Below are 13,240 nucleotides of genomic sequence, written 5' to 3'. Positions count from 1 at the left end.
AACTGGTGCCAAATAATGGAGGAAGAAGGGAGTATCATTTTATAAGCTTCATTACATGCATATACAGAATTAGAATAGCAAGCAAAAAGAGCCTGCCATTGCCTGAGAGGGTATGAAGGATAAGAATATAGAATTGAACAGAATCATGGGTCAAAGTATATTATAATCTGAGTTCAGTTTTAAACAATGTTGCAATTCTCTTCCAGTCAGATAAGGAAATGAAATACTATTCATGATTTTTTGCAGCTGTAAGCTATAACTTCTGATATGCACGACTTATACACTTGAAGGCTGAATGACCAGTTCACATTACAGGCAATAACCAATCTCAACCTAACAAAATATGACATTAATGATATCGTGGACCTTAAACTATTCACTGGAAAGAAAATGGCCACTATATTTCAATTTGAAATTTCAAACAATATACAAAATTCATTGTAACTGCAAAATTTATAGGATCATACCGCACGCTTTCGCTTTGATCGCTTACTTCTCCTAGGTCCTGAAGGAACTGTTTTTGCACTACTAGATGCATATGCCTCTTCAAGAACTTCCTTATCCTGATATAGTAACCAATTGGTATTCTGTAAGTTAATTCACCATTCAAAAGAAAACATGGATAGATGGATAAGTCATAACATGATGTAGAAATGGATGCTATCTCTAATGGTATACATTGATCTGAATACTCTATATAACATGAAGCTCCTACTGTAAAAGCCTATTAGCTTTTCGCAAAAATACAAATAAAACTGTCATATAAAAAAGAGAAGGTTAATGTTTAAATGAAAGATGAGAGAGGGTAAAAATATACAACTTAGGCTGAAAGAGTGGTGTTTGAAAACTAAAGGTATACTACTTCATTATTTAACAATGATAAAGAAGCAAATTCCTTTATTAAAGAAGTAATATTGCAGAGGTGGTGCAATTTGAATAGTTCTTTACATTCGCTTTAAAAGAAAAAAAAAGGTGAGACATAGTATATACTCCCTTCATCCCAACTTAAGAGTCCTAATTAGTTAGGGCACGAGTTTTAAGAAATATAAAGAAAAGTGGGTTAAATAGGTTAGTGGAATATGGATCCCACTTATATATATTACTTTTATAATAAAATGTGAGTGGAATAAGTTGGTGGAATGTGGGGCCTACTTACCATTTATGGTAAAAGTGAAATATGCCTCTTAAGTTGGGACGGAGGGAAATGGCAAAACAAGACTCTTAAGTTGGGACGGAAGGAGTATATTAGGTGTATATTCAAGAATGATGTGCAAGAAGGGGAACAAAGCATCTTAGATGCATCCTTCTCCAGAGCAACTGTTAGATGTTCATGGAACATAAAACCGGAAGACAGATTGCTTTTCCAATCCAAAAATCAAGTTATAAGTTTGGATTTGATTGAACACATTTTGGCACTATAAGACAACTCGGAAATAAATTTAGTAGTCTTTCTCGTGTGAATAGTGGGCCAAAATGTACCTTCGGTTCAGTATCCTCATTGTCAGATTCATCTTCAGAGTCACGATCAGCTGGATCTGATGCCAAGACATCATCTGCAGGCAGAGCACTAGGCTTTTGCTTCTTCTCTGCCTCTTTAAGCTGCTTGAATCTGTTTTAGAAACTATTAGTTATAATCTGAAGGACATTGAAAAGGCAAACAATAGAAACTACTGAATCAGAACCCCACCTTTCGCCCGTTCGTTCCTGCTGAGCACCTGACCGTTTTGCACGTCCTGCACTGATTATCCCACTGGCATTCTCACCCACAACAGGCTTCGCTCCTCCCAATTTCCGTAGCCATACTTGTTGTGCTGTGCTAAGCACATTATTTGTGAACCTAAGTAATAGACATGTTAGAGTGTTAGTGGTTAGCTTTAAGTTCTACAGTAGCATAAAATGTCACTCATACAGTTTTCATATAAATTACTCATAACAATTGCTTTGTATCAAACTTAGAGCATAATCCTCGCTGATGATATCACAGGTAGCCTATATTATTTTGTTAGTCTCATTCTCTATATTACCTGCATCCTCGAAATTGCCATTTTAGCTACTCATTCTACAATTTATCAAGCATGCAATATTAAAAAATTATGTGGATGTATAAGAATTTTTATTGCCTAGGGTGCTTATACGATTAAGGATAGATCTTAGCACGCATTAATAACACATGACAGTCAAACTTGTAATATTAGGTATACACTTCAGAAGATATGCATCCCATGAAATATAACTAAAAGATGATGAAAATTACCAGTATATTGACAATCCAGATGGAACAGATAACAAAAAGTAGCCAATCATGAGGGGAAGAAACTTTAATACAAGAAGTGTGTTCTTTTGATTTGGATCATCTGTCTAGCAGAGGAGAGGATTAAGATATCAGTGCAATGTAGTAATACATATGATGCTGAAAAGATAAAGAGGGGAAGAGAGAGAGAGAGAGAGCTATGTGGAAACTTACTTGAGGAGGCTTCATTATTTCCATGGAGACGTACTGTGATGCAACAAGAAGAACAGGTAAAACAAGGTAAGCTGCAGTGTCTTGCCAACCAAGTGGTGGATGTCCGTCCTGCAAAATGCCCAATGGAGAATACATATTAACCACTATATTCCACTGGTAGAAAGAATTGCACGAAAATAGACGATGACAATGAGACCAACTAAACCTTCATTCCGTTATGCATGTTTCATCTAGGTTCATGTACACCTATCATGATTGATGAAGATACACGTATTGAAATATAGCATTAACTTTTGCAATTTTTCTCCAAGTTTTGTTATTGCTAAATTTCAATTACCACAAATGGAAACAGCCAGGAAATTCCTGCTCCGCTTTGCCGAGCAGCTATTGTTGTGGGTCCTCCCAAAGAAGGAATCCAAAAGAACCCTTCACTCAGCAATCCCTGTTTAGCATTAAAGTAACACGAGGAAAAAGAGAACAGTCATCATTACAGACCAAGTGACGGTAAATATGTCAATGCTATCAATCAGTTTATTGTTCACCTCATTTGCTACATTTGAAAGAGCTTGATATAAACCTATCCAGACTGGTATTGTAGCCAAGGTTGGCAAACATCCTGGTGATAATAATTTGAAAGGGGAAAAACACCAGTCTATTAGAAACTATCTTGAGTATCCCACCCAAATCATAAAAGTGATGATGAGATTCACAACCAGAATGGAGCTAGTTTTTGGTGAAGACTTAGTGAAAAGTTAAAATGGTAAAGAATTGTACTCCCACCGTCCCAAGGTAGTTGAGTCATTTCTTTTTTGTACTCGTTTTGAAAAATGATAGAGTAATATTCTCTCTCCACTTTAACTACTTCCTCTGTCCTCAAAGAGTATGAACAATGGGTTCGGCACGGGTTTTAATAAATAAGGGAAAAAGTAAGAGAAAGGGTAGTGGAAATAATGTTAGTGGAGAGTGGGATCCAAAATTTAAGATGTTATTGATAATTGTATAAGTTGTAAATAAAATGATGGGTAAGGGTAGTATGTTGTTTGAATTTTCCAAAATTAGAGAGCTCATACTTTTCAGGGGCGGACGAAAAAAGAAATAGTTCATATTCTTTGGGGACGGATGGGATATTTATTATCATTTTTTTTCAAAACGAGTACAAACAAGAAACGACTCAACTACCTTGGGCCGAGGGAAGTGATTTAACATTTTAGTAACACTTCTTTGCAACACAAATAAATTACTTCATTTACCAAGAGTATGGATGGAATGCCACAAGTACAAAAAATATATGTCATGACTTCAAAATACATTATCTATCTAGGATTGCAGAAAACTACAGCACAACAAGAGATGACAAGATAATCTGCCATGTGGAAACGGCTGGATACAGTAGGACTAAAACACCTTTCAAATTATACTTCCAAAAATACCTAAATAACCACACAGTTGAGGGGAAAACGACTAGTGTTACAGGATCAATAAGAAAAAATAAATTGATTGACTTGGGACATTAAGAATGCCCATGAATAGGAGGGAGGGAACTGTGTATTCCCAAAATGCTCCTTGTTAATAGATGCATTTCTTTTCGACATTTAAGAATAGTGTGTTAAGTGAATGGTGAATAAAGTAAGAGAGATGAAGCGAGAATAAAGTAAGTGAAAGGATTACATTTTGTCAAAAATAGAAATGCCTCAATTATGTTGTAACTTCCCAAAATAAAAAAAATGACTCAATTAACATGGAACGGAGGGAGTATATAGTTGTATATATCTATCAATTATACAGCATCAAGAAAATAAAAGGTTAAAATAGAAGGAAAACTTAAGCTGATAGATAGATAAAAACTATACCTGCTAGAGGACTGACCCCTGCTTGTTTGTATAGACGAGAAGTTTCGAGTTTTATTCTTTCCTGAAAATTTGACCACATTAGATTTTAGTTCACCAGGGCAAGGTGGCAAGTGGCAAGAATCCATATTACTCCCTCCATCCCATCTCAAGTGATTTCCTGCTTTTTGGCACGTGTGTGGCCCGTTTGAGGTGTTGGAGCGCATTGGGCCAGTCGCGTATCGGTTGCGCTTGCCGGAAGGGAGTAGGATTCACAACGTCTTCCATGTGAGCCTCCTTCGCGCGTTTGTGACAGGCGGCTACTCTGGGGCTGCAATGGAGTTGCCATCAGAGTTCTTTGAAGACAGGCCGGTGGTTTATCCGGTGCGGGTGTTGGATAGGCGAGTTTTGTGGCACGATGATAGACTAGTGGAGCATGTTTTGGTACGTTGGTCCGATGGAACTGAGTCGCCAACGTGGGAACCAATTGAACTGGTGCAGCGCAAATTTCCAAATATGCTCCTTGAGGACAAGGAGGTCGCTATGGAGGGGGGATTTGATACGGACCCGTACAAGAGCCACAACGGCCAGGGATAGAGATAGTACGTGAGGCCGCGACATCGATGGAGAAGGACATGCAGCCATCGATCGCGACGACCAAAGGAAGGAGAAACCGACGCCCGCCAGAGTTGTTCGGAGATTACGTTCCAAAGTAGTTTTAGAAGTATTACTTTCCTTTTATTTATTTCTTATTTTTGGATATTAGTTATTTTTATTATTTAATTACATTAAAGAGTCGAGCGTAATTATAAGCTCCGTTTCGGGTTTTCTTTATTGGTTCTTTCCCGAGATGAACTAGGATTATGTTCATAAACTTTATCATCAATGAAAATTACGCTATTCTGCCCACAAAAAGAACGAACATATTTCTAACCCTAGTTTGCCGCTGCCCGACGGAGAACATCCGCGCACAGCCTAAACTAGAACCGCCGCCGATCCTGTTGCAGGACGCGCGGAGAGACTTTGATCGCCGAGCAAGCCAGCCGCCGATCGCCGTTAAGGACCAAGACCTTAACAGAAGGCGAGTTCCGAAGAAAGGGGGGAGGAAATCAGGATCCTCGCCATGGAAGAAGAGGAATAAGGGATTCAATTTCTCTCACAACTAATTTTTGTGAAGTAGAAACGACAGTACGGATATTTTAGGAGGCCAACTGTTTATCCGTTGTTTGATTCTTTTCAATTTTTTATTTTGCTCTTGTTTTTGGCTAAATGCATATTTCAATTTTTTATTTTGCTCTAGTTTTGGCTAAATGCGTATTTCAATTTTTTATTTTGTTCTAATTTTATCTACTTATAATTGTAAATCTTATAAATTTAAGATGTGTTCACATAACATGTTTAAATATAGAAATTCATTTACACCAACTTAAGCTTATTTCTCCTGTTCTATCTAGGACTGGAGGAAAATTACCGAAATGCCGAAATACCGGCCTTATCGTACAGAAAAAATATCAAAAATACCGAATTTTCGGTATACCGTGATTTTCGGTACGGTATGATACCTTACCGAAAGATTCCGGTAAGGTAACAGTATAGATTTTCAAATACCGCGGTATACCGCTGCATACCGAAAACTAAGGTATATACCGCAAAAATATAAACATAATTATATATAAAATATATTTAATACTCCCTCCGTCCTATAAAAATATGTGCACCCATTTTCGTCCGTCCCACAAAAATATGTGCATTCTATTTTTAGAAAGTTATATCAATTTAATACTGCAGATCCCACTATCCACTAACTCTACTTTAACTATCATTCTCCTTCTCTCTCTCTTACTTTACCTTACCATTCTCCCTCTCTCTTACTTTACCAATTTTGTTTTAGTTCTCGTGCCATCTCATCCGCCCATATTTTTATAGGACGGAGGGAGTATATTTTTAAATTATAAAATCTATTATGAAATATAAATATAATTATGAATAAATTATATTTAATTTATTTTTAAAATTATAGTAAAATATAAATAAAATTCTAAAAACTCAAATCTTATATTTTAATTGATGTTGAAAGTCAGGTATACCGCAAAAGTAAGGTATGCCGAACTTCGGTAAGGTATCGGTATGGAAATTCGCCATATCGACAATAAGGTATACCGGAGTTCGGTATACCGAAAACTTTGGTAAGGTAAAGGTATGACTTTTTCGCATACCGTATTTACAGTAAGGTATACGGTATGATGGTTTCGATAAGGTATACCGTACCTACCCACCCATAGTTCTATCACGTTAACAATAATTCACTAATTCTATTCAAAATCAAACCCAACCCCAAAAGAATATTCTATATTCATATACTTTTGTACTTTTTCATTCTTACATACATATTTATTTATAGGGACATTGACACCTAATATCATAGAACTTTCAGAAAGTTAAGTTTTTCCCACGAACTTTGAAATTAGCAAATAATATCACGAACTTTACCCCGAGTTTGTTATTTCTCGCCAATGAAAAAATTCCGGAAAATAATATCATGATATGAATTTTTCCCGTAATTTCTCGACTACAACTTCGAGAGTTTCAAGTTTTTTAATCTTTGAGAATAGTTTTTCTTGAAACACACCCTCCAAATTTGTTCTTCAATCTATTAATGTAGCCATAATTTTTTCATTGTTGGGAAATAACAAATTCAGGGTAAAGTTCATGATGTTATTTACCAATTTCAAAGTTGGTGGAAAAATCCCAACTTTTTGAAAGTTCATGATATTAGGTGTCAATATTCCTTATTTATATTACGCATTAACTCCACAACACTTAGATTAATAATTTTGCAAACATAATTATATATATTAAATATATTATGTATTCAATAAAAAAATACGCTAACTTGGAAATTAAAAGACATCAAACATACTATAACAACATCGAAACATATATTAAAATACATTTAAAGACATCACAATTACATTAAACAAAGGACATTATCTAAACATATATTAAAATACGATTAAAGACATCACAATTACATAAACATAGGACAACACAGAAAAAACCGCTAAAATTCAAGACATATTTGAGAAATTTTCCCACAAATGATCAACTAATGCATTTTGAAGTTCTAGATGTGCATTTTTATTTCTTATTGTGGCATGCCGAGTCAAGTATTCTTGAAATCGAACATCTTCGTTTGTCGTCATCTCAACTTATGGTTGTGGTGCGTGTCTAGCAACTTCGATTGGAAAACGCAGGTCTCGCTCATCTTCAACTATCATGTACTGATTTCCTGTACGAATACGAACCGTGAAAGCGTGGCCTAACGATCCTTTAGACCTTCAGAATTTGAAGCTAGAGGTGTCAGAAAAGTTACCACAGGGATAACTGGTTTGTGGTAGCCAAGCGTTCATCGCGACGTTGCTTTTTGATCCTTCGATGTTGGCTCTTCCTATCATTGTGAAGCAGAATTCACCAAGTGTTGGATTGTTCACCCACCAATAGGGAACGTGAGCTGGGTTTAGACCGTCGTAAGACATGTTAGTTTTACCCTATTGATGACAGTGTCGCAATAGTAATTCAACCTAGTACGAGAGGAACCGTTGATTCGCACAATTGGTCATCGCGTTCCCTCCCCCATTTCTTTTTTATAAAACTTATTTAGGTACGAGGTTTCTTACTAAGCATTGGTGCTTGTATGAAGTTGAAAAAAAAATCATGAACACATGGCAGGTGGTGCATTGCCCCGATATCTGTTCCCCATCCCACTGCCTAGCGCACTCGTTGGTTGGCCAAGGACTCTCCACATTCTCCATCCTTCCCATTTAAAAAGTGATTGACTATGTTAATGAGGATAAAGAAGAGAGATGACAGAAATTTATTTCTTTCTATATTCTCGTTTCATTTTTCTCATTACACAAGCATTTTTTTTACAGTAACATGTTTTTTCCTATATTTTATTTTTTTATTATTATATATTTTATTTTTTTAATAAATAACACTTACTTTTGGTTAATAATAACTAATAGTAACTAATATTATTTTGCTATTATTGTAAAGTAAGTTTATCGAAAGTAAGTTTATCGTAGGTTTTTAAGCTCATATTGGTGGGCACGAAATAATGAGAGCATTTTGATATATTGGGAAGACGAAGTGCAGGGGCGGGTCCGGGAGACATGTTGTCATACCGCCACCCCCCGCTCGTTTGTACCATGTTGGGTGGGAAACGTGTCCAGTGGGGCATGCTTGGGGTTGTTTGTTTGTGCTCCACTGTCGGAGATGCCATGCATCATCGGCTGCGAGGTGGAGGCATACTTTCTTAGGCATAGCGTACGTGGTGGCGTGTGAGTAGTATTTGGCGTGTATGAGCATGTTGGATCCCTACTTGGGCAGCGACGACATCTCCTCCACGCCTCTTCAATTGTCGGGACGAGCGTTTGCTCGTCCGATTCTGGTTTTCCTGTGCTGACTACCTATCGAGATGACATTGAGTCGGCTATAATCGTTCTTTTCCCGTCTTGTTCTGCCGCTCCACCTGGGGCGGCGGCATTGGGTTGGCCAAATCGCACACGTTGTGTGTCTCACCGCGTTCGCCCAAATGCACGTTCTACATATTTTCTACATGCCTCTCGCCTCACAACAAAATATTTGTCTTTGCCGGTACGAGACTCTTGAAATATTTGCAAAATAGTAGACCATTTTGGGTATATTCCATCAGCCGGGTAATAACCAATATTATATTCTTTGCCTGGAATAACATAATGAGTAGGAGGAGCAATACCTTGAGTGAGATTATAGGAAAGATGTGAGGAATCTAACAAGTTGATGTCGTTGTTGCTGCCGGGAAATCCAAAATAAGCATGCCATATCCAAAGATCATAATATATCACTACGACCTAAATATGAACCACCCCACCATGTAGGTCAATTTTTCCACTTCCAGTGCATACAATCTAAACTACCTAACATCCCTGGAAATCCACGTTGCTCACCATACATAAAAGTCTAGCAATATCATTAGTTGTCGGACTTCTCAAATACTGAGTTGAAAAAATTTCTATTATTCCACGAAAAAAACGTTTAAGACTTTTGATCGCACTACTCTCACTTATTTTCACACACTCATCAGTTGCATCAACTGGTACACCGTATCCCAATATATGAATAACAGTTGTTACCTTTTGAAGAGATGATAGTCTAAGCCTTCTGGTTCCATCTGATCGTTGCATGAAGCAGTCATCATGTTCCTTAACTGCGTCCACAATGCGAAGGAACAATGGACGAGACATCCAGAATCTCCTACAAAACATGGTTCCATTATACAATGGATTATCTACAAAATCATAACGTACAATCTAGCGTGAGCACCCTCTCGATCACGGTTGATGAAACTATGCCCTGGAACTGAACCGCGATACATTTTTGGAATTTGATGGTCACAAAGGAATTGAATCAACATGTTGTTGTTGTCGATTCTACGTTGCATATCTTGCATATATTGGTTGTAAATGTTTATTATATGAGAATTTTCACCATCTTCATCAGAAGACGAAGAGCAATTGGAAATAAAACTGGGATTCATTGTGAATGATAGATAAAGTTGAGTGATTGATTAATATGATAAATGATCAAACCATTCCTTCAATTTATAATGATTTTACAAAAGCATAATCATTTTATGCAAGAAACCACAACACCACAATTATCTCATCTCAATTGTCATCTTTATCTTTTCCTTACAAAATGTTAGTTCGTAAAGAAAGTTATACATAGAATGAAGACAAACTTTTGTGTATCACAATCAAGATAACGATTCTGGTAGTGCATGGATTATGGATTCAATGAAGCTAGAGATCTGACATGGCCAGAGCGTACGCAAAGATCTATACAGACTCGTATTCAAGCCATTGAGAAAACAACAAAACAGTTCCATGGATGTATCCGAGCTGAAGGAAGAAATCAAAGCAGTGCTTCAAATGCAAACATAGTGAGTTTTAATCGTGTTTTAATGTTTCATTTTCTCTTTGTACATGCGATTAATTTATTATAATTATCTGTAGATGAATGAAACCATGCAAATGCTCTAAGGCAAGTTCAAACTACAAATCGGATTGGAAATTTTCTCATGTTTGGGAAATGATTAAAAAATTTAAAAAATTCAAAGATTGTGCAGAGAGCTCTAAACAACAAGCATCACATGGGATGCAATATTTTGATTCAGAAAGTCAGGCTCATACTTCGCATGGATCACAAAATTTGTCTTCGTTTCCTATGAGTTGTGATGATGGCAAGGAACAAATCCTTGGTGGTTCTTCTTCATCAAGGCCCATCGGAGTGAAGAAGGCTAAAGTGAAGAAAAAGAAGTCTGATAGCTCAGAATCACTTATTGTTGCTCTAGAAAAACAAAATGAGCGATATAATGCGGGCATGAAACAAGCAAATGATAATTTGGGTATGTTTTTTAAACAACAAAAGAAAAACCATGATCTCAAAACTACGAATGATGAAAATAAAATCATGGCTATGGGCTTGAGCTCTATAGTCGATCTTGATAGTCGTGCTTATTTTCAAGCCGAGAGAAGATGGATTTTGCATTTTAACAAAAAAGAGCTCAACAAGAAGAACAACCAAATGACTATACGCAACTAGAACATATCCTTCGTACTTCAATAATTTAAGAGAATCTGGTTTTGGTTTACCGAATTATTAGATTGTGCTTGTTGTTTGTCTTCATTTTAGTTTTATGTCATTGTAACACAATTTCCATTTGTTGGACCACTTAGCGTTACGTTCTGCAGTACTACTTTTTATTGCTAAATATTATACTACTCCCTCCGTCCAAGAAATGTTGTCCACATTTGCAATTTTGGTCCTCCCGTGAAATATTGTCCACTTTACTTTTTTTTTCTTTTCATTTTTTATAAATGGAGTCAATTTCTTCTATCTCATTACATGCACATTCTCTTATAAAACTAATACTCTCTCCGTCCCATTTCCAGTAATTTTGACTGCTTTTCGGCACGTGTTTGGGGAAAATGATAATAAATAGTTCAGATGGAGATAAAGTAAAGTAAGTAAGAGAATAATGTAGATACAACTCTCTTCTATATCATTCACTCTCTTACTTTATTTTCTCTCCACTTTAACTATTTATCATCATCTTCGAAAAACAATGGTAAAAAAGAAATCAATTAGTTGAGCTGGGACGGAGGGAGATATAAATGTGAAATCCACATTCCACAAACTTTTCTTCACATTTCTTAAAATATGTGTCGGAATCAAATGCGTACAATATTTCGTGGACGGAGGGAGTATTACTTAATTTATTGTCTTATAATATTAAATATCATAATACATATAATATCACAAATCATACAAAATAAATAATTATTACTAATAATTTATATAAAATAAAATAAAAACCATATATCTCCTAAATCAAACACTCTCTCCGTCCACTTTAGAAGTCTCATTTGAGTTCGGCAAGGATTTTGAGAAATATAAAGGAAAGTTGGTGAAAAAAGATAGTGAAATGTAGGTCCTATTTTTATATATTAGTTTTATAATAAAATGTGAGTGGAAAAAGATTAGTGAAATGTGACTGTGTGCGTAAATATGTAAGGCAAGCTGGTTCTGGAGCATGTGAAAAGTGGAAGATTACTATAAATGGCTAAACAGAATAACAGAAGATATTTGGTGGGTTTAGGACCGCCACTGTCAGGTCTGCAGGATCTCTGGAAAAGTAAAGGACAAAAAGCAAAAAACAACTAAAAGTAAAAGATGGTCCCAAAAGCAGAAAGATACATTGTCTTCATCACCAAGTAACACAGAATCTCAGCAACTTCACGAACACCATTAAAGATTCACAGAAATTATGCAACAACTTAAACTGAGATTAAATACTAAATCAGACGATTAAACGGCTAATCTTAACTTACGTTAACCAACAAGGCATAGAAGATTACGTAACTCCTTCCTTCAATATTCTGACCTAATATTGCCTCCACAGCATAGTCGCTGGCATCGCACATCACCTCCAAGGGGTAAGTCCAGTTGGGGGCGCGTATAATAGGAGAGCTTATCAGTCTATCTTTCAGCAGTTGGAACGCGGCCTTGCAGTCATCGGAGAATTCAAACTCCACCTCATTCTGGAGTAAACTCGTCAGGGGCTGGGCTATCTTTGCAATATCTTTGATAAACCTTCTATAAAACCCAGCGTGGCCCAAAAAGGCTCTGATCTCCTTCTGATTGGTGGGATACGGGAGTTTTGCAATGATCGCTACCTTCGCCTAGTCGACCTTTATTCCCCTGCTCGACACCACATGCCCTAGGACGATTCCCTCAGTAACCATAAAATGACACTTCTCAATGTTTACGACCAAGTGGCTGGCCTCGTGTCTATTATGTTGCTAAGCTACGCATTAGTCTAATGGTCGGCTATTCATTGATAACATACCATGTTTTCTGTCTACCTAATTAAGTAAAATATGGTGAGTATCCTTTGTACTCCATCCGTCCTACTAAAACTGAAACATTTCATTTTGAAGAGAGGGGTTTTGCACGTGTATCGTAGGCACGTGTCCCTACTTCAACAAGATTTATAGTTTCCCACTTTTGCAACAAATATTACTAAGTATAAGCGGCAAGAGAGGGGTCGAACCACAGAGACTAGGGACCTACTTGAGATCGATTCTATGACACAGGGTTGGTGTTAGCCACCACGCCTTAAGCACTTAAACATGGACCTAAACACTAAAGTGGGAAACTTGAACTTTAAAGCTTGAGAACAGAGATTGGGAGCTTAAGCTAAACTAAGGGAGCATGGAAGAGAGTTTTGAAAGCTTCAGGAGAAAATAATGAGATGGAGACAGAGACTTGACATAAAAATTCCTAAACTAAGGGCAACTTGAAACAAACATTTGCTTGAAATCATTTCAGAAACAAGAGTAATGGA

The 13,240-nt window shown here is 36.7% G+C and overlaps 2 protein-coding genes across 2 annotated transcripts; one reads left to right on the top strand and one right to left on the bottom strand.

Moving 5' to 3' along the window:
• Positions 1–209: 209 nt before the first annotated feature.
• Positions 210–9,706, bottom strand: LOC121775573 (inner membrane protein ALBINO3, chloroplastic-like). Its single transcript, XM_042172667.1, has 11 exons — positions 9,639–9,706; positions 9,465–9,585; positions 5,511–5,596; positions 4,315–4,391; positions 3,007–3,080; positions 2,802–2,906; positions 2,465–2,572; positions 2,255–2,358; positions 1,688–1,837; positions 1,480–1,609; positions 210–563 (listed from the first exon to the last, which is right to left on the bottom strand). The coding sequence occupies exons 1-11, from the start codon at positions 9,704–9,706 to the stop codon at positions 462–464; spliced, it is 1,125 nt and encodes a 374-aa protein (XP_042028601.1). The 3' UTR covers positions 210–461.
• A 782-nt stretch (positions 9,707–10,488) lies between these two features.
• On the top strand, positions 10,489–10,935 carry LOC121775566. Its single transcript, XM_042172654.1, has one exon. The coding sequence runs from the start codon at positions 10,489–10,491 to the stop codon at positions 10,933–10,935; it is 447 nt and encodes a 148-aa protein (XP_042028588.1).
• Positions 10,936–13,240: the final 2,305 nt, after the last annotated feature.

This window comes from Salvia splendens, chromosome 2 (assembly GCF_004379255.2).
Source record: "Salvia splendens isolate huo1 chromosome 2, SspV2, whole genome shotgun sequence".
Lineage (NCBI taxonomy): Eukaryota > Viridiplantae > Streptophyta > Magnoliopsida > Lamiales > Lamiaceae > Salvia > Salvia splendens.
Note: the sequence above shows the minus strand (reverse complement) of the source record. Positions and strands in the feature narration are given on the sequence as shown.